Genomic DNA, 22,615 nt, shown 5'->3' with positions numbered 1-22,615 from the left:
CCAGAACTAGGTGCAAGTAATATCCGTTATTCAACTTTTTAATATGGCTAAAACCTATGAACATGGAAAATGGTGTTTTCTCATTTTTTTCAAGTTCCAAGATGCTCTTCTTGACTCGAATTCACTTGATTTAGTATTAATCCAATTATTCCTGTTGTTCAAATCTTGCTACAATATTGCATTGAAATTCATTGTTGTCACAATTATTTGCCCTCTTTCAACACTTCATCTCTTGGATTTCCTTGGAAGTCAAATACTTTGTATTTCTTTGCTAAAGCTTGAAATTGAGTTTGATCATGAATGAAAGTGACGAGTGAACAATTAATATAAATAGATTGTTCAGAGAATGTTTCCATTAACCCTGCTATTAACCTTGTACCGTACCATTTGGCTGTTCCACCTATTCCTGTATTTAATGACCTTCCAATAAATTAAATTTTAGGCCCATTAAAAAAAACGTTATATTAAATTCTTAGTTTCAAGAACAATGAAATCAATCTCGTTGAAAATATTCCAGAAGGATTGAACAATTTTCCCTTAATTCTTATCAATCCAAGTATTTGGTGGAAATCGTTCAAAAAATCTACTTGCAGAGAAAACTTATTTAAACTAAAGATTGATTTATCCTATGCTACTAGTAGATTCATCGATCTTCTTATCAGGAGCCTGTTTCATAAAAATTGAAAAGACCTGTGATGTAAGAAAAACTTTTCCACACTTTGAATCTAATTATGAATGTAATATGAGGCTATCCAAGTCTGGTATAATCAAGCCTCTCCTCTACACTGCACAACATAAACATATTCATTTCATGAATGATCATGAAAATTGTATCAAAATCAAATATGAAGAAAAAAATCCAAAATATTTAGTGTGTTTCATTTCTCCCTTTTTGTTTTGTGACCTATATGGTATTAGAGTAACTTATAATCCTTACTTAGAGTCATTAGAGAAGAATCATTCCCCAGCACTAGCTTTGCTTATGGAAGGAATGCAAATTAATTTTCAACTTATGTACTCATATTCATATTATGAATTAATTATCAATGTGTCATTAGATGCAATTGTTGATATTGATTTTCCAATTAAAATTCGTGATGATTAGAAAAGATTTTAATTTTTTTCATTACCGTACTTTTGCAACAACTGTCATTAGTTATTGTTCCCTTTTCTATTTTTTTCCAAATATTTGCCAGTCTATACCATTGCTACAATCAAATATGATACTCAGGGTTAGACTCATTCCAGCTAGATTGGTTTTTCTCAATTATTGATAATTTAAATTTCATAAGTATCTTGAGATACATAATCACTTTGTTATTACTTGGTGCATAAAAATTTACCTTTCTTGCTCTGTTTCTTGTTATAACGAGAATCATGCAACTGGAGGATATTGCACTAATAATGCACTATCTTGCACTTGTAGAATACTGATAATTAACGAAAATCTAAATAAGTAGTACCAAATACTCTAAGAGTCTGCTGTATACAGCAAGTATTTGCAACAAAGGAAATTGCTTCATTTCTCCTCTAATGCCAATATTTGCTGTGTACAAAATTCTTCAGAGTATTTTTGGGAGAGGAATGTAGGAGTATTTAGAGGAGGAATTCAGCTATTTAATCCGGTGCCAATATCTGTATTGTATAGGAGGCTATAGGGTTTTCATAGCACCTATTTGGTTTTTCTTTTAAACAACTGAATATTGAGAATAACATAGAAGCTATAGATAATAGGCTTATTATTATTTTATTTATTCATTTTTACATAATCTATTATTAGAATGATATTGGGAGAGAACCCTTTAATACTACTGGTGAACTCTTAAATATTCTAATTCTGGTATGATATTCTGTATTGACAATCATCAATATAAATTCAATGAATGATACAATTAAATTACTACTAATGCTTCTGATGTTAATGTAATAACAACTCCTCCTTGTTCATTTTAACGCAACACAACATGTAGCAAATTGAACTGATGAGCACGCTAAACTGTCGGTCCCTCCTTAAGTATGACAGTCGCAAGGCCCATTGACTGCTTAAATGATATATTCAGGCCACTTAGGACTTTCCCGTAGTGGACTCCCCAACAACAGAAAGACATAAGAATTCACTTTAAATAGCAAATTGTTTTTGTGTATGCTTGATTCATAGTAGCATTAGTAGTATTACGTGCTATTATTTATTAAATTAGATTGATGAATCATTTAATTATTGTCTTATAGAAGCATTTTTTGGAAGAAATCCAGTTTGCTTATATGTATTCATAAATAAATAAATGATTGTCAATGCAGAATATCATACCAGAGTTATCATATTAAAGGGTTCTCCCGTTTTAGTTTAATTTTGTTTTCTTAGTGTTTGTTTTTTGTGTATTTTATTTGTTTCTTTGTGAATTGTAAATAATTATAATTTAATAATAATTTTATACTCATAATTATACTTATAACTCATAATTTATTATAGTGTATTCAATCAATCAACTTCATCTATCAATAGTTTCTGCACCAAGTTTTTCTAAGTTCAAAAATGGTGTCCGTTGTTTCTTTGAAATGAGGCAAAATTGAAGATTGGATGTATAAGGCCTTTATTATGTTTGCTTATGTCTCTCCCTTTTACATCCTGAATGTTTCATTACGGTAAAATTGAGGATTAAGTGCATGAGAGTCTTTTCTTTGTTGCTTTTTATTCTTTCTATGCATTCTGTTAGTTTCCCTCATTGTGTACATTATAATTATTCTGTTTTTATTCACCAGATTCATTTAATTTTCAGTAACTCTGAAAGAACAATTTTGATACCTGTATAATAATGAATAAAATTATTTATTCATAATAAATAGTGTAAAAATGGAACACAATTGATTCAGTTTATTTTAGTTTTGTTGAAGGATATTTTAGTTTATTTTGTTATAGTTAGTTCTTGTTTTGTTTAATGATATTGTTTGATATTATTTGTTTGAATGTGTCCTGGTTTATTGATAGATACTTTAGTCCAAGATAAAGTTAGTATTATGTTAAACGACTCATCCCTCAGCACAAGCTTTATGCTTAAAGAGGGATGCACCATTAATATGTGTAGTAAGTTTTAGAAATTGACACTTTTTTAAACATAAATGCCATAGCCCAATACCTTCAACAACTTAAGCTTGGAATAAATGAATCGAAATCACAATACTTACAGTTTAGACATAAGAATAACTCTAGGCCAACACATAATATTAATGTCCAAGTAAATAATACAAATGTTGACAAGCCTCTTTTTGTTAAGTTCCTAGGGGTAGCTTTAGACCAGTATTTATCATGGGATTACTATATTGATCAGCTTCGTAATAGAATCTCCTCAGGTGTTTTTGCACTCAGACAGATTAGAAGGTTAAATGATTCCAAACTGACAATGGCAGTCTTCCATTCCCTAATTATGTCACATATCCGCTATGCCATTGTTGTTTGGGGTGGGTCCTGTCAGAATTTGGAGAGAGTTTTCAGGCTGCAGAAAAAAGCTATACGGTCAATAAAAGGAATTATGCCTCTCGAATCTTGCAGGAATCATTTCAAGGAGCTAGGCATTATCACCGTTCCCTCGCTTTACATTTATGAGGTGATTATGTACTTCAGGAGAAATAAGGCTTCGGCTAGAAATAGTGATTCCCACAGGTATCAAACCAGAAATAGAGGAGACTTTGCTTCCATGTACCATAGGACAGCTCTTTTTGAAAAGAAGCCAACATATATGGGTCTTAAATTTTTTAGAAGCTTCATGATGATATGAAAAACGTTGAAGATCTCAATTTATTCGGAAAGAAGTTAAAAGAGTTATTGATGGAAGGTGTATTTTATACCACACAGGAATATATGTTTAGGGAGGGGCCCTTGTGTGTTGATATGTTTGTATGTGTGTGTATGTGTATGTATGTATGTATGTATATGAGTATGTGTCATGTGTATTTTTTCTTATTGAAAGTAATGTTTTCAAGCATTTTTTTGACAATTCTCATACTCTGTTAAGAGTCTCTGGGAAGATATTAAAAACAAACAAACAAACAAACAAACAAACAATATTTCTTCAAAAGCACTTTCCTTTCATTATTATTATTATTATCCATTATTATATCCTATTTTATTTTGTTTTACTATTATATTATTTGTATATATTTTATCTACACATAGGGCTCTGTTTACTTATTACTTTATTTTTGAATATTTAATAATGAAATGTGTTTCTGCTTTTAAATTCAATTGTTATGTAATTTATTTCTATTGGTTGAATAAAGCATTTATTTATTTTATTTTATTCATTCATTTATAAATTGAAGAAATTGAATTGATGATGAACTTGTTTTGTGATGTGCAGGTCACAAGCCATTATCGAATGGCAAGCCAAGCAGCGGCGGTCACCATGTACAGTTCCACCATAGCACAGCAAACGGCAACGTCACCTCGTCCGACGCGTCCGGGGGCGGTGCGGGGGCGGGAGGGCCGGGGGCAGCCTCCTCCAACTCCTCTTCCTCCTCCTCCTCTGATGACGATGACTCTTCTTCGGGTCAGTTCTCGGAGGCGCGCGCCCCCGACGGCGGCTGGGGTTGGATTGTTGTGTTCGCTGCGTTCATGGTAAGTCGCACTCATCAAATAATTAATATTTTAAATTTAAAAATTTATTAATTGAATAATCATAATATATTCTCTGCTTCTTAACTTTACTAAATAAATTCATCACTCATAAAAATGTCTAACTTTTTATAAAGAATAGAGCAATTTCAAAAAAATATTACAAAAACCCCATCTTTTCCAGATATGGGGTAAGATGGGGTATCCCGTGAGGTAAGTTGGTGCTTTTGTAATAATTTTTCAAAATATCCATATTAAAAGCTGAAAGGAATCCTTTTTATATTAAGAAGGTCAATTTAAGGAAATTTGAAAAAAATAAAAAAAATTAATTATCAAATTCTGTGATTTATTGTACTGTAAGTTATTATAATAAGTGTTAATTTGATATTTTCACAAAGTATTTTATTTAAAAAGTTAGCAGATGTGATTAACCTCATTATCGGCATCTTCTTTACCAGCACATGAACAGTGTGCCCATTCATGGCATTTGATGCAGGCAACCCACCCCTTATCAGATTGCGAATATAAATATCCACAATAGACAGTTTGCATCTTCATCCTCTGTATTGCTATCTCCATCTTCATCGGTGTCCAACGTTTTTGGTCTTCTTTACATTTTCTTTTGACTTGCTGAAAAGTTATTTCTTGGCTGCTGGTTGATTTTTGTCTTTTTTTTTAATCTTTGTTGAAATCCATGAGTTCATTTTTGTATGGAGAGCTTGTTACCACAACAGTTTTACCTTTTTTATTATTTGTCTGTTTAACGTTCGCTCGTCCTACATGAGGAAGAGGCAAAATTTGCTCAGGAGATATTGTGAAATTACCTTGAGAACTACTTGGTACATTGTGAATAATGTCGTTTTCTTCAACTTCATGTACAGCTGGACCCCAATGAGTACACCCAGGCTAGGCATCATTGTTAGCTGGAACATTTTTACAAGGCACATTCTATTTCAGGATCAGTGATAATTTCCGGTCGATCTGTTGTAGCTGATGCTGAAAATGCTGAATCTGGAAAAAAGTTTGGATTGTTGCACCAGAAAATCACTATGAATTTCTCAAACCAATTATCAAAAATCTTTTTCTGCATCCATCCTGAGATGTTGCATGCTGCTCACATGCCAGGGTAGCAGTTATTCAGTAATTCAGGCTTCATTCTCTGCCTAGGGTACACAAGAAGTGGCGGCATGTAAAGCCCAGAAGCACTCATGCAGAATTCAACTTTCACTGTTTTTCCTCTTTCAGCAGAAGACAATAATCCTACTTGTTTTTTTCCTTTAGTAGCTAGTATTTTCGAGGTGTTTTTTGAAACTGATGATATTCCACTCTCATCGCAGTTGAAGATCCTTTCAGGGGTGAATTTAAGTTTGTCATAGAGCTCTCCTAGTAGTAAATAAAAGTGTCCTACATTTTCCTTGTTGAAGACCATAGCCCTAGCTATTGATGTGGCTTCAGGCATTCTGATTGACAAAGTTGGATTTTGTTTAAAGAACGCAGCAACCCAGTCCTTCCCTGCTACTGCCTTCAAGTGATTGGAACTGTGCGTTTGGTTATCTTTCTGAGCAAGTTGATAAGCCAATTTTCTTAGTTCATTATTGTACTCAGACCGAACAATCTTTTCTCCATCAACTTAATGTATTCAACTAACTCATTTTCTTCTTTCGAAACTGTTGAAATTGGACCTAATTTTTCTTCAAATTTGTATCCAGTAGGAATCTCATCTTAATTTTCACATTTATACTTTTTTACCTTTCTTTGCAATGTTGTTTGAGGCACACGAAACGATTCTGCTGCTCTCTTACTTCCAATCCGATTATTTGTCACCTCCAGAACAGCTTGCATAACTTTTCTTCACTCAATTTTCCTCGATCAGTTTTCCTCTGGTAGTTACGAACCATTTTCTGAAAATAAAACAATAATTTCAAGCTATTTTGTAAGAGTAGTCTATATTTAATTTTATAGCAATTATTTGAATTAAATGAATAAATCAACTGTCTACTACACATTATATTATCTTGAAAAAGTCAAGCTAGACAGAGCCGGAAGTTCAATCAGAATTATAAGTTTCAATAAATTAAATAAATTTTCAAAACACTGCACCTATTTCACGTAAATAAGATATTAACAACCATATTAGCCTAGTAGTAGTAGTAGAATAAAAAGTTGCCAGTGAATTGAAAATGTCACTGCAACAAACACGCATCAGACATCAAAGAGTCTATGTCTCAACGTGTAAACTAATGGGGTAAGATGGTGTCACCCCATCTTGCCCTATGGCATAGCTTTTAGTTGAATCTTGATTGTCTTTAGGCTATATTAGAATAGAACAATTACCTATCTCATATTATAGTATTTAAGAAAATATACTATTAAGATATGTTGATAAAATATAAAATAATTTCAACACAACTTACCTGTCACAAATTTGAAAGTGCCAAATATTATAATGTGAGTCTGCAGAAACATGCATAAGACCACTGGACATGAACGCTTCAGCTTCACTCAAAATGGCTGCGGCTTTGTTTTTAGTGTTGTCCTTCGCCTTTAAGTTAATTACGATCTTCGTCAACAGAGTACAGCACCTGACGGTAAAGAAAATAATGTTCACTTGATCAGTAAATAAAATCTCTATTGAATCGTTTAATGTAGCAGGAACAATGCACCTGAAGTCACAAATGCAATTACAAGCATTTTACACATTGAGCAATTTTGTATTGATAGGCCTATCTGCCATCATCATGAGGTAAATAATCTATCAAAATGAGAAATCTGACAATACATTTTTTTTTAAATTTGTGTTATGCTTCTGAGGGTTTCATATAATGAAGAGGTGGCATTTGACTAATTAGGCAATTAGTGTAATCAATTGATTTATTTATTCAATCATGCACACAATTTTATTATTATACTTATATGAAAATGCACAACAAGCCTCAACTGTGAAATCTGAAACTCATGACCAACACTGTGCTCATAAGCCCTACCCAATCACAAAAGATCATTCGCAAAGTCATTATTGTCATATCCATCAATAACGTTCTTCATCTATATCCTCTTTCAGCTATAACCTCTTCAACCAGTGTTAGATTGTATTCAGAAAAATTGAAAGCTTTAAATGAGTTGATTTATTTGTAGAATGATGTGTGCATCACAGTACTAGATACTTTTTACTTTGTAATATCGTGTGGGTCAAATGGTGGCTCTCATTGTCTCAACTTGGCCCACAGCGCTTGTAATCTGTAGAGTGTCTAAATTAACTTATTAATCTTATCTGTGAAAGTGTAAAATAAAGACATAAATCTTTTATTTTTTGACATCCTAACCTAACCTAACTGAAAATCAATTCCAACGCAACCTAACCTAGCCTAACTACTCAACTCGAGTATTTCTGTCTCAACTCAAGTATTTCTGTCTCCAGACGAACAAACTTGTTTTACTGAAGTATTTGATTTGTTCTGCGCAGGTAAACCTTATCGCCGATGGAGTGACGTTCTCGTTCGGGGTGATCTTCGTCGAGTTCCTTCACTACTTTGGCGAAGGCAAGAGCAAGACGGCTTGGATTGGATCACTATTCATGGCGATGCCGCTGCTGTCCGGCCCTGTTGCCAGTTTTCTCACCGACCGCTATGGCTGTCGCCGCGTCAGCATTGTGGGCGGAGTGCTGGCTGCAACCGGTTTCATCATCTCCTCCTTCTCCAACTCGATGGAGATGCTTTTTCTGACATTCGGCGTCATTGCCGGTTTCGGCCTGTCGCTCTGCTATGTTGCAGCCGTTGTCATTGTTGCCTACTATTTCGACCGCAAACGCTCCTTTGCCACCGGATTGTCTGTCTGTGGCAGTGGAATCGGTGAGAACTCACTTTTTGAATAACCCTCGTGTTTAGATAAATACATAATAGGTCGATTGAAGTGATGCTAGGATTCGTTTCAACTGTATAATCTTATCTGTATAGCCAGAACCAATGACTAGTTGCTATTCTCTAGATTCCAGTTTCTATTCGATCGACTCATTGTGTGTAGTAAAGTTTTCTTCCAGTGTGAAGAGAAGTAAATAGCCTACGGTCCGACAGCCGTCCGACCTTTGAATCCATTTTAACTTATTATATAAAATTAATTAATAAATAATATTTGCACTTCTACTTGCGGTTGGTCCGGTTGCACAAAAGTCTGTTAAGTTTCAATCATGATTAAATGCTATCAGAACCAACCAGAGAAGATTTTTTAAAGGCTTCTCTGATTGGTTCTTGTGGTAATTAATCACGGTAAAAATGTTACAGGCTTTTGTGCAACTGAGTCTTCGTCATCATGCATTCCTGTTGAATAAAGCAATGTGTTGGTTGCAGGGACGTTCGTGTTCGCGCCGGTGACCCAGTTCCTGCTGGGAGAATACGGGTGGCGAGGCACCACGCTCATCCTGGCCGGCTTCTTCCTCAACCTGTGCGTGTGTGGCGCCCTCATGCGCGACCTCGCCTGGACCAAGGCTAATGCGCAGAAGAACCTGCGCAAGCGACGCCGCAGACAGCAGCGCATGCGCGCCAACACTGATGACTCAGGCTCGGTGAACAGCGCTCCAGGTGGCGGCGCTCAACAACTGCCCGCCTCTGTGCCCAGTGTCGACGAGCTCAGGCGGTTGCTGCAGAGGCCCAGTTAGTATTTTCACATATTTTTTCCAACTATAGTGAGGCCCAATGGATAGGAGAACATCGTTGCCCATTCTCTGCTTCGTCACTGCCTTCTATAAGAATAAGAATTTTATTTGCCATTAAACATATAAACATCAATGCAATAGGCTTCGTCAACAAAATATAAATTTGAAATACATATTACAATATAATATATAACATGAAAACTAATTATAGCTCACAGTCTAGCAATACCACTAATATCACATTTGATGACATTAACTTGTTTTCTAACCGCACTTTTAGCTTCATCATTGTATGCCGGCACAGTCTTGAGTTTCGATAATAATTGCGTGTATTCAAACTGACGTCAGCCGTTAGTGACTTTGTTCCGATATCGTGTTATTATCATCTGTATTGTTGTTTACGTTTCGTTTCCTTGACGACGGCTTTCCAAGCTCAGGTTGTAACTGCTCGACTCTCGGGAGAGAGCGGCGTAATTGGGTGCTGGCATCTCTAGACTAATTCTACCCGATTAGGTCAGCAGCCCATCCCCGAGTAGGATTGCCTTATCAAAATTAGATAGCAGTGTTGTAGCGCAGATAAAATTATTGCTTTGAACGGTCTTCTAGATAAACAACATTTAGCCAATCAACAGATAGCCCGCGAATCCTCCGGTTTTTCAAATAAACGCTTCTTATTTTGTTTCTTGCTTACTTGTTAACTTTTCAATATAACCATGTCGATTCAAAATTTTAAAACAAAAACAGGTAATAAAGCAATCAAGGTAGACGGTTACAGTTATAGAAGGGATCGGGATTTAGCAAATGGACAAGTTTCATGGCGATGTCTAACGTTTGGATGTTCTGCTTCCATGAAAACAAACAGTAGTATGAACAAAGTTATGTGAAATTCGGGAACTCATAATCATTCAATTGTGGATGTCAACTCAGAGTCACGAGTTGCAAGCATAGAGACTACTCCCTCAAAATCGACGAGTAAGAAACTTGAATTGTTATCGACTCCAAAATCACGAGAGATGGGAGTTAATAAACCTAACGCGATAACTCTTAGCGATGTCGAGACACCAAAATCGCGAGAGATGGGTGTTAATACACCTAACATTAGAACTGTTAGGGATGACGACACTTGCAGTATACGTGATTTAGAACTCTTACAACAAAGAGACGACCTTATAAATGTGGTAAGGGATTTAAAATTAGAAATAGAACAATTGAAATCTGAAATTCAGCGTGAGTGTGAAAGTTCAAATCAAATAATCACGACACGGAAGAACGAAAATAAATCTTTATTGGAAAGAGTGCAGTCAATGTCTACGTCTATAGAAGCATTAGAGGCGGATAACTTAGTTTTGAGAAATGAAGGAGATGTGGAGCGGAAAGAAACAAATAAATGGAGGACACTGCATGATGATTTGTATGTTGAGTCAGGAAAGCATAGAGAAATTCAGTCGGAAAAAGGAAACTCTAAAAATTGTTATAGAAGGTTATCAAATCGAAAGTCCAAAAATCGATCTAAGGAATCTGATTCTGGTAGGTCTACCACTTGTGAGGCTAAAGTACATCATTACGCTGATAGCCAAGGGAGAAATGTGCGAAGAGAATTTGAGAAGAATAACAGCTACAATTTTACCTCTTTCTTAAAGCCGGGTGCAAAATTCCGGGACGTCTTACCCAATAATTTTGATGATTTTGGTGCGAAGGACTTTGTAGTATTTCAAGCAGACTCAAATGACGTTAGTAAGAATGAGGCTAAAGATGTTCTTATAGCACTAAGGCGGAGTTTGGCGGCAATGCATAAAACAAATGTACTTGTTTTTTCGATTCCTCTTCGATACGACCTGCCAGGCTGGTCTTGCGTCAATTTGGCAATAAGAGAAACTAATAAGGCAATGTTGAAAATATGTCAGCGGTTTTCACATGTGAAGTTTATAGACATAAGTGATTTAGGACGAAGATTCTTCACAGGCCATGGTATGCATTTGAATATACTTGGGAAAAAATACGTGAGTGATAGGATTGTAGAATGTGTGAATGATCATTTCACATATTTGAGTTCATTTCCTCCTATTACTCCCCAACATGGTTCTTTTTCAGAAGAGTAGAGGAGCGAAGGTCTGATTCGATTACTACGCCTGTATGCACACAAACTGTGACTGATGTTGCCATTTCGACAAGTGATTCATATAAGATTCCAGTTTATAACCGTAACAATCTCAAAGGTGGTGCTGATAGGTGCAACATTCAAATATTTCTATTAATAAATTGGAATTATTTATTCTTCATATTAATATACAATCCATCAGAAATAAATTGAGTATGATAGAAGCTGAACTTGTAAACAAACCAGTGGATGTTTTATGTATGTGTGAACACTGGAGTGTGAGAGATGAAATAGATTGTTATGTGCCATCTAATTACGTGCTTGCTAGTTTCTATTGTAGAGAGCCACCACAGTCACACGGGGGATCGTCCATATATGTTAAGAAAAATAAAATTTTTGAAGTTATCGACGTAGCCAATCTTTGCACTGATTTTCTATGTGAGGCTTCAGCCATCAAGCTTATTGAGAATTCTATTATTGTAATAAATGTATACAGGACTCCGAACTCTGATATAAAGACTTTCTTTGTGTATCTTGAAAATCTGTTGGAATATATTCTCACAAAAAGTTGTGTATTACTCTATGAACATCAATATGGTTACCGACCGAAACATTCTACCATAACAGCCGTTGAGACTGTTGTTAATAGGATTTGAGAATAAGTTAATTGCAGGTGTGTGTCTAATAGATTTACAAAAAGCATTCGACTGCATATCACACACTATTCTAGAGAATAAATTACGCCACTATGGTATCTTGGGCAGTGAGCTAAATGTAATCATGTCTTATCTGCAAAATAGGAGACAAGTTGTAATTATAAACAGTAAGAAGTCAGAAGTTGTAAAGGTGATAGCAGGAGTACCTCAAGGGTCGATATTGGGCCCATTCCTATTTCTAATATTCATTAATGACTTTCATTGTAGTGTATCATCTAATAATTGTCTACCAATACTGTATGCAGACGACACATCATTGATGTGCTCTCAAAAAAGACAGGAAGACGTTACAGCAAGGTTGATAGAGAGTATCCAATTGTCTACGGCCTGGTTTGAATCTAATAGATTAGCAATTAATAATGATAAGATTGAGAATATATATTTTTCATTGGCGAACAATGTTTGTGAGAATAGATCAGTCAAATTGTTAGGTTTATATTTAGATAATAAGTGTTCTGAACAAAGCTCAGGCTAGAGCTACCAGAGGACTGTAATTTACTATTCAAATAATCAAATACAAACAAGGGGCAAAATTTAATCTTCAATTTGAGCCAGGTTATTTGTACAGTTAAACTCTGCATTAATGAACAATAAAAAAAGAGCAAAAACTCACCAGATTTAATACAATCTTGTCTACTTGCCCTTCGAAGCCTTTATTAGGTGTTTTGATCAGGTTCAGGGTGGGATGAAATCTGGGAATTAGACAGGTTTGGCTTCCGGGCTGTATTTTCGCGTTCAACTTGCAAGCCATGCACTGTGTTTCGAACAAAGCTCAAACTGGATTCTTTATAAATTCAAATCCGATTCAAATTAATTCAATTCAACACTATTTACGCTGTTATATTCATAATTCACACACACTACACTCAAACAATTATTTACAAGAAATTTCCGATCGAAATTACATGACAAAATACAAATTTGATCTTGCACAACAACGAAGTGACAAGACAAGATTGACTGGGGCTTTTTAACTCGACAAGGTCAAAACAGCAGGATGATCTGCGCTGGCACAAACAAGCCTGCTATTGGCAGAACTGCAGTCTGGGATTTTTGGCGCTACAGTTCGAATTCTCTGGCCAGACCCCCGCCTCTGAAAAACTATTTTTCAGCCAAGTTACAAAAACTGAAAAAACCCACAGAAAGGAAAAAAATCCAGACATGCCAAAAAGAACAAAACACCAACACCAAAAAAACAACACAAAAAAAATGCAACAAGCACAACAACTATTGAGTTGGGAGTGGATATAATTGCATTATTACTAGGTCGAACACGGAAACAACGATTACACTTAAAGACACAAATACGAATAATAGAGCGAGCAGACAGTATCCAGAATTCCTGTCTGATCAAGGACAACAATAACGAAGGTCCAGCATGACAATTCTTCTTGTGATGATAATCAATTAACATCGATACGAAAGCGTCGGATTTTGGTAAGATCATCTGATGACAAGTCTCAAATTCAAGTCCAGCATGAGACAAACGACCGCCGACGCGAATCACACCTTTATCAATGAATGGAGACAGGCGACGTAGGCGCATAGAACAATCCTCTCCCTTCTCTAATTGCACAAATTCAGATGAAAAATGTATCTTCTGTACCACTTTACATAGATACCTCTCAGCAACATCGAAATCTGATTCCTCTGATTGGGGTAAGATTCGTAAGAATTTGAGAACAAGAATTACAATTCTCAAAAGACGACCATAATCCGAACAACGACCAATCAATGAATATACTGCATTGCTGTTACAATCAGGAGATTTTGTGACTGTCAACACTGACGGTTTTTTCGCCTCCGGTGGATCCACGATCTCTTCCATTTGAGTTCGGACGGGCCAATCGCATTCGTCCTCTGCTATCCATGATGGACCTGAGAGCCACAACGGAAAGTTCACAAGCTCAACTGGTGATAAACCTCTAGACAAACAGTCAGCGGGATTTTCAATTCCGGCAACATGCATCCACTCCTGTATACAAGAATCCTGTATTTTTGCGACGCGATTACCAACAAAAGTTTGCCATTTCGCGGATGGAGCATGAATCCAACACAAGGTGACTGTAGAATCAGAGAGTGCGACAATACGAGACACATGACAACGTTCACTAATAATAGTGACTACTGAATTCATGAGTTCTGCCAACAAGAGTGCCGCACACAACTCCAAACGAGGTATTGAAACAACTTTAGATGGTGCTACCTTGGACTTTGAACACAATAATACAACTCTTGGCTCCTTGCTCTCCTTCTGCGACTTCACATAGATAACTGCACCATAACCAGACAATGATGCGTCACAAAAACCAATCAAACTGATGTGAGAATCCTGAAACAAACCAACGTGACGTGGAACAGCAAATTTCAACAATAGAGGCAACTCTTTTTGGCAATTCTCCTAAAGAGTGCAGATAGACTCAGGCGGCTTCTCGTCCCAATCCACTCCTAATTTCCACAGTTTCTGGACAAGACATTTTAGAAATAATGTAAACGGTGACAAGAGACCAAGTGGATCATAGATACGAGCCATCACTGACAGAATAGAACGCTTAGTAGCGACGACCTCACCACTCTTGACTGAAAACTGAAACAGATCAGTACTAGGTTGGTGACCTTGGCTGCTGGAAAACGATCTCCATCCTCCTCTACAAGCTGGTGGACGGTGCGAAGCGCCAAATATGGAGAGCTTGAAACACCAAAAACAACACAATTGAGCTGATAAATTTCGATCGGATCCTCCGGCGAAAATCTCCACAATACACGCTGATAACGACGGCAGGAATCCTCCACTAATATCTGTCGATACATTTGTTTAATGTCGGCATTTAGTGCGATTGGGAACAAACGAAAATTAACTAACAAAACAAAAATGTCAGTCTGCAATTTGGGACCAGCATGAAGAATCTGGTTCAATTACAAACCCGATGATGTTCTGGAACCAGCATCAAATACAATTCGGATGGGCGTGGTAGTGCTGCTTGCTTTCACGATGGCGTGATGCGGTATTTAGTAACCACCTCGGTCTGTCTGATCTGCTACAAACGACATGTGACCCTGACGTAGGTAATCGATCAATATTTCATGATATGAAATACGAGTATTGCTGTCAAACTCTAGTCGTCTCTCCAAAGTCAGCAGTCTGCGTTCGGCGACAGCTGTTAGTGATGTGGATGGAGGAATTTTTCCTCCAACTTGAACTCATACACAAAACAATTCAGCCCCGACAATACAAACAACAGACAATACAACAAGAATGAGTTCAAAAACTAGATGAAATGAAGAATCACGACTAGTAAGTTATCAAAGTTAAACTTTGATTATCAATTCACAAGATAAGTTATTGCTGAAGACAAAACTATATGATTAGATAATGTTCTTCCAACAACTCACAAACAAACGATAACTTGTTGAATTGAACAAACAAATTCATGCTGGTGATTAACCTTCACTAACATGAATAAAAATGGACAATACAAAACTCCAACAAACAAACAAATTCCTGAGAAAAAGAGCACAATGCGCCTAGTTTCAGGAAAATTACAATTTTAACTGAAATAAATTTAATTTCAGACAAATACAAATTGACAAGAAACCTTGCTCTAGAACAAGGCTACAACAAACTTAAGTTGAGCATAGATCAGACCATTCTCAACATGCCAACATTGGACAAATACGAAACTGCTTAAATCCAATGTGTGTGAATTAATCAACAAATTACAAATTTAAATTCATCACGGCCTGGCAGGATCAAGAAATGTTCTGAACAAAGCTCAGGCTAGAGCTACCAGAGGACTGTAATTTACTATTCAAATAATCAAATACAAACAAGGGGCAAAATTTAATCTTCAATTTGAGCCAGGTTATTTGTACAGTTAAACTCTGCATTAATGAACAATAAAAAAAGAGCAAAAACTCACCAGATTCAATCCAATCTTGTCTACTTGCCCTTCGAAGCCTTTATTAGGTGTTTTGATCAGGTTCAGGGTGGGATGAAATCTGGGAATAAGACAGGTTTGGCTTCCGGGCTGTATTTTCGCGTTCAACTTGCAAGCCATGCACTGTGTTTCGAACAAAGCTCAAACTGGATTCTTTATAAATTCAAATCCGATTCAAATTAATTCAATTCAACACTATTTACGCTGTTATATTCATAATTCACACACACTACACTCAAAAAATTATTTACAAGAAATTTCCGATCGAAATTACATGACAAAATACAAATTTGATCTTGCACAACAACGGGGTGACAAGACAAGATTGACTGGGGCTTTTTAACTCGACAAGGTCAAAACAGCAGGACGATCTGCGCTGGCGCAAACAAGCCTGCTATTGGCAGAACTGCAGTCTGGGATTTTGGCGCTACAGTTCGAATTCTCTGGCCAGACCAATATGTTAACATGGAAAGAGCAAGTGGATTTTGTATGCAGGAAAATTTCAAGAGTAGTCTATCTTATAAGGAAGTTAAAATATTGCGTAGGTACTCAAACACTACTGATGACCTATTTTGGCCTGTTCCACTCACTCATCAGTTATGGAGTTATGCTGTGGGGGAACAGCAGCAATGCAGGAAGGGTGTTAATACTACAGAAAAAAGTAATCAGAATTATTGCTTACCTGCAGCAAAGAGATTCCTGTAGAGAGTTTTATTAAATTTGGTATAATGACTGTGACTTCATTGTATATTTACTACAATCTAATCCAGGTGAGAAACAATTTGGGAAATTATCTTCAAAATAGTGATAGGCTAACCATAATTACAATACCAGACAAAACGGTGACCTTCTCACACCCTATGTAAGATTGTCTAGAACTCATAGGAGTCATATGTATCAGAGGCATGTAATGTTTAATAAACTCCCCATAGCAATAAGAAATTTGCAAGAAAAAAGCTTTAAATTAGTGGTAAAGAATTGGCTGAAAAAGAATCCATTTTATAACTTAAGAGAATTTCTAGACTATATACTTGGTATAATTTCTATACCAACCAACTTACCAACATTTTTCTAGCTAACAACCAGTATTTGTTTGTGACACTGTCTATCTAGAATCCAGTCCTCGACAAAGACATCAAGTATTAAGTTTAGACGATAGCTGATACTACAGTAACTCCATAATCAAAGAGTATGACCATTAGCTGCCACGCTTTTGATTGGCTAGCTCGATCATGTGGTACAAATCCGCTAGTAAGATTCCAAAAAACCTTTATAATCCTAACTTATGTATTGGAAATTTGGAACATATCACTTCTTTTACTGATTGGTAACATATTTTGAACTTACGATGAGTTTGGTATATCCTAACATTTTCGAAGGGGAATTAATTATACTGTAATATAGACCAATGAAGATAATTTTTAAAACACTAATCAAACTTGAAACATCAATTTTTCCCCTCGGGCTCCTTGCGGACCACTATACCAGAGCTTTCGCGGACCACTTATTGGGAACCACTGATCTAGATAAATATGCAGAAAGGTAACTTTAAATTTTATTGCATTTCCTTATACAGATTGGATTGAGCTTTTAATAATCTAATTTAAAGTTATTTTTTGTGGCTGAATTGAACCTAACATTTTATGAAATGTTTAACCGTGATTAAGTGCTGATTAAAGACGTCTTGAGTACTCTGATTGATTGTCTTCAGTACCCTAGCCATAACCGTACTGTCCAATTGCTGTTGATAATATATTAGTATGCGTTCAGAGTTGCAATACCACGACACAACATAACACTAGGCCTATCATTGAAATAATTGGAAGGAAACCTTTAATTGATTGAAATAAGTTCGATTGTATGATAAGAGATGTTGTGGTATTTCTCCATAATTGAAAGAATAAGACGTTGATGTTATTAATACCACTTTAATTTGTACAAAAAATAATTTATATTCCAGAACCAGGTTTCATGGCAACACCTACCACATCTTCACAGCTGAAGATGTGGTAGGTGTTATTCAAATTCAATTTTTTTCGGTGTTACCATGAAACCTGGTTCTGTAATATGAATTAATTTTTGAATAAATACAGTGGTATTGACAACATCAACGTCTTATTCTTTCAATTATGAAATTGTTCTTCAATTTTGATTCCAATTAAATATCTCTTGGTATTTTCTATTATTTCTCATCCAGTGACCTCCTGTTTGCGTTGCTAGGTTTCGCCTCTCCAACCGACTCGACGACGGACGACGCTGTGCTGGGTGGTGGCGGTGCTGGCAAAGGCCAGGACGAGGACTGCGATGGGGGAGGAACGCAGCGCATGTGCTCATCGCTGGTGCACTTGCCCACATTCGTGCGCAACGGCGAGCGAGTACCATTAGAGGTAATTTCATTCATTTATGTACCAAACAACACTGAAAATCGCTAGATACTAAGGCAATCATTGAGTTATTTTCTCTTCCAAATTTAGGCGAAGACACACTTCAAAAAGTAGGTTAGGCTTCCCTCACTTGTCCAGTTTTTGATATAAACACCTGTCTTATAAACATAAAATTTTGAAATAACCTAATCGCACTCAATAAGCACTAAAAAGATGTAAAATATTGAGGAGCTACTTTGAAAAAATTAGATCCAAAAACTAAATTAAACTTATACAATTTATTATATATATCTATTTATTATCTAGTTTATTATTTTTTCAAAATTATTGTACTGATTTGTTGAATTCATTCATTTTTGTTCTTAATTTGTGAGTGTTATGAATAAATTTCAATTTTCAATAATTTAGGTGCTCGAGAAGCTGGCCTTGCAGCGGCAGCTCTACGCACTGCTTCTACACAACTATCCATCGCTGCTCATCTCATCGCGTAGCTTCAGCGATAGCGGTGCGCTCAGGGAGGGCCTACAGGTACCTACACATAAATATTCAGTCTTTAATACATTCCTACTCATGCAGAATAAGTTACAAGTTGAAATTAGTAGAAGATAGTAAAACATTTCTAAAGCTGCGATCACACTCAAAAAATATATTTTAAACATAACAATTCATTTAGACAGGAAATAGTTTTGGGCTATCATGCCCGTTGTTATCAAACTTATATCACTTGTAAAGTTATATTGTTTGTAAATGAATAAATAAATTAATAAACATCTGTGACAAGCATGTTTCTCAAGAAATTCAAAGCTTTCAAATTATGAGACACACGATGGTAAATTGTTTGTTCAGACATAATAAAATATTATTCAATAGCCACAGTATTTCTGTGACAAACATTTAACCTTTGTGTAGATGAAGTAAAAAAATCCATAATTACATTAGGCGAAGTTAGTTAATGTACGCAACTTTAGAAGTGCATTGTTTCAAAAGCTTATTTCATACTTTATCAGTGTTTGATAAATATGTTTGTTGAGACATTTTGGGAAAATCTATCATGTTTTACCAAAAAATGTTTGCTCTAACTTCAACAACTTATTGAAATAAGTCTTTTGAATAACATATTTTTCTCAAAATTAAAATTGAATTTTTTTCTAATCAAAGATTACAATTTACTATACCAATAGTATTGTCACTTAACAATAGAAAATATAGAGACATTCTTGAACAAAATTATCTACAATATTATTAATAGAAATAAGATAGTCTTGCAGCACGGGACGTAATTCTGTTGATGATAATGTAATAAATAATATTTTAAAATTGAAGAAATTAGGTTAATTAAATTTATATAAATTGTTTAGTCTTACAACATGGGACGTAATTCTGTTCATGATACTGTAATGAATATTTTGAAATTAAAGAAATTAGGTTAATCATATTTATAAAAATTGTTTAGTTTTACGGCATAGGACTGTTGATGATACTGTAAAGAATATTTTAAAATTAGAGAAATAAGGTTAATTCAATTCATAAAAATTATTACAAATGATTGGCAAATAGATTTTAATTGAATTTGGATTGTTTTGTGTAACAGAGCAGTCCCAGTCACTGCGGAACCGGCAACGACCTGCTAGGAAGGCTGGTGTCGAACAAAGACCACCCTCTCCCTCCCCCACTGCCCCTCACCGAGAAGCTGCTCTCATCGGGCGGTGAGTCGACCACTCAGGCTGAGGTGACCAGTCCCTCCTCGGAGGACCAGTCGCCGGACAAGGCAGGCGACGCTGAGGAAGTGACCTGTCCCTCCGCAGAAGACCAGTCACCGGACAAAGCAGGTGACGCTGAAGAAGTGGGGTCAGGCAACAGGCAGCGAGGCGACAGAGAGGGAGCGAGCCGTCACGAGGATGGGTCGAGCGTGTTCGACGAGGCACCCACCTCGCAGTCGCAGCACTACACCAACCAGCTCTGGATGCTCAAGAAACATCACAAGAGTACAAAGCAGCTGCCGACCGCCGCTTACCTCAAGGATCTGCGTATGCACAGGTCAGTGCCAAAAATTTTACTAATTATCATCTATCAAGCTAAAAATCATTTGTTGAGTCTCATTGTTATTCAAAAGAAAACCATTGTCCCTGAAACATACTTTTAATCAAATCAAAATCAAAATCTCTAGTTTATTTATTTCTGGACTGAAAAGTGGACTCAAATCAATTCAAGTGGATAGTGGAACATATCATTTTTATTCATTCATAACTCCACCTTCATTGTATTATCATTCATCCCATCATCATCACCTAGGCTTAAAATACTTCTAGAAAGTCGCCTTTGTAAAATAATAAATAGTAAATAAAATACTGGATTGGTTTAATATATGTTCCACAGTACAAACAAGTTAATGAAAATCTGAATCAGTGTTCAAAAAGTGGTATCATCTGGAGTTTGAATTGGAGTGGAAGTGGAATTTTAATTTTGAATTTGATCTGCATAAAGCATAGATTGATATGTCACATAATGGGAGGTCGTTTATCATCAAGGTGAATAGCAGGGGACTCGAGATAGAACCCTGCGGCACACCAAACTTGTTTATTTCCAACTTAGATATTTTTTGAGCCACAAAGACTATTTGTTCACGGTTGAATAAATGTGACTCAATTAACATGAGGCTTTTTTTGCTCATACCATATAGACTAAATTTATTATTCAGGATTGTGTGTTCAGAACAATCGAAAGCCTTACTGAGGTCACAAAAGGTGGCCTCAACAAAATGATCCGCTCCAAAAGCATTAAGCAGTTTTCTAATCAAGAATATTCATTGCAGATATATTAGACCTACCCTTTACAAATTGTGCTTTACTAATTATTTGTTGTTTTCTTGAGTAATTTGAAAACTGGATTTTTATTAATGATTCTAATATCTGATAATATAAAAACTAAACTGGAATTAACTCTATAAGAATAAATGGGACGTTATATAGAAGGGCAATTTGTTGGTCCTTTTTTATGAAGTGGTATTACACTGGATAATTTGAGTATAGTTGAGAACACATTATTAGTTAGAATTGATTTGATTGATTGTGCTTTGTAGTAATTGATTTGCTATTGTATAGAAATTATTTTGCTATATTGTGTTTCGTTTTTCAGGCATTCACTGACATACCGCAACGCGATGCTGAACATCAACAGGTACCGACTGAGGGCGTCGTCTTGCCCCGACATTTACAGAAACTCCATGACGACGATAGCCAAGGAGAAGGCTGAAGTAAGTTGGATGACTCAAATACGCTCTTACCTTAGTGTGGCCTTCACATTCAAACACTGGGCAACTTATCTTAACTTCGCCTATACATATGAAAGCGGCTCTAAGGTGGGTCTCAACCTTACGGTTGCGCACCTGTCTTGACTTTTAGTTTTCCTCCAGCCCGCTCTCAGTTTTTCTTTAGATAGCTCTTAGTTCTCTTTGACTATGCTTTCAGTTTTTCGCCAGTCTGCTTTCAGTTTTCTCCGACTCTGCTCTTGTGGTTCCAATTAATAATGAATGCAGTGATTTCCATTGAGATTTGTGCGTGTGTTGTTTTGAACCTAACCTTACCGGTTGTCAAATTCTATTCAACAAGACAGAATTCAATTTTGCTAACCAATACAACACAATACAGAATAGCTACCAATGTTTCGCTGATTACAATTGTATAATCCACATCTATTATGATTAATATAAGTTCAATATCCATAATTTATTGTATTCAATAATCTACCATACTCATTTTTATGTCTATACCAACTAGTTATATTAATCTTAAATTTGGAGCATGAACCTGGTTTTTGGGATTGATTGCATGGGGGCTGCTATAGCAGTAGTTGGGACAACCAGTAATTTTGGTAGATTTCAAGAAATTTACATTTCCTATTTCTTTTCATTTTAACACAAAAAATACAACATTATTTCTTGCAATTAAATAATATCATACTTGCAGCATGGCTAATTGAAATAGAATTTTTCTGAGTTTGAAAAATTTGTTTCTATTCTTGTAACTACATATTCATAATTGATCACTTTGGAATATCTTTAGATATCTCTAAAATATTCTAGCCTATTGTTATTGTTACTTGGTGAGAGATATAAATAAATAAAATTTTATTGTCGAAAAGCCTTTACAGAATAGACAACGTCAATATATAACATAACACACTTCTACAGTAGTATATACAATTCTCATGTAATGATGTTTAA

General features: G+C 35.8%; 1 protein-coding gene and 1 long non-coding RNA gene across 4 annotated transcripts in view; one reads left to right on the top strand and one right to left on the bottom strand.

The window, feature by feature from the left end:
• LOC111047355 overlaps positions 1-22,615 on the top strand; it is a 69,355-nt gene that overhangs the window by 36,919 nt on the left and 9,821 nt on the right. For all 3 annotated transcript variants that reach the window (XM_039434617.1, XM_039434616.1, XM_039434618.1), the window contains exons 3-9: positions 4,356-4,612; positions 8,073-8,457; positions 8,953-9,255; positions 18,230-18,396; positions 18,802-18,921; positions 19,985-20,430; positions 21,529-21,646. In XM_039434617.1, coding sequence (XP_039290551.1) covers positions 4,356-4,612; positions 8,073-8,457; positions 8,953-9,255; positions 18,230-18,396; positions 18,802-18,921; positions 19,985-20,430; positions 21,529-21,646 — 1,796 coding nt within the window. The remainder of the gene's footprint in view (positions 1-4,355; positions 4,613-8,072; positions 8,458-8,952; positions 9,256-18,229; positions 18,397-18,801; positions 18,922-19,984; positions 20,431-21,528; positions 21,647-22,615) is intronic.
• On the bottom strand, positions 5,278-7,159 carry LOC111047350. Its single transcript, XR_002605838.2, has 2 exons — positions 7,024-7,159; positions 5,278-6,510 (listed from the first exon to the last, which is right to left on the bottom strand). It is a non-coding gene; the product is annotated as an uncharacterized LOC111047350 (long non-coding RNA).

This window comes from Nilaparvata lugens, chromosome 8 (genome assembly GCF_014356525.2).
Source record: "Nilaparvata lugens isolate BPH chromosome 8, ASM1435652v1, whole genome shotgun sequence".
Lineage (NCBI taxonomy): Eukaryota > Metazoa > Arthropoda > Insecta > Hemiptera > Delphacidae > Nilaparvata > Nilaparvata lugens.
Note: the sequence above shows the minus strand (reverse complement) of the source record. Positions and strands in the feature narration are given on the sequence as shown.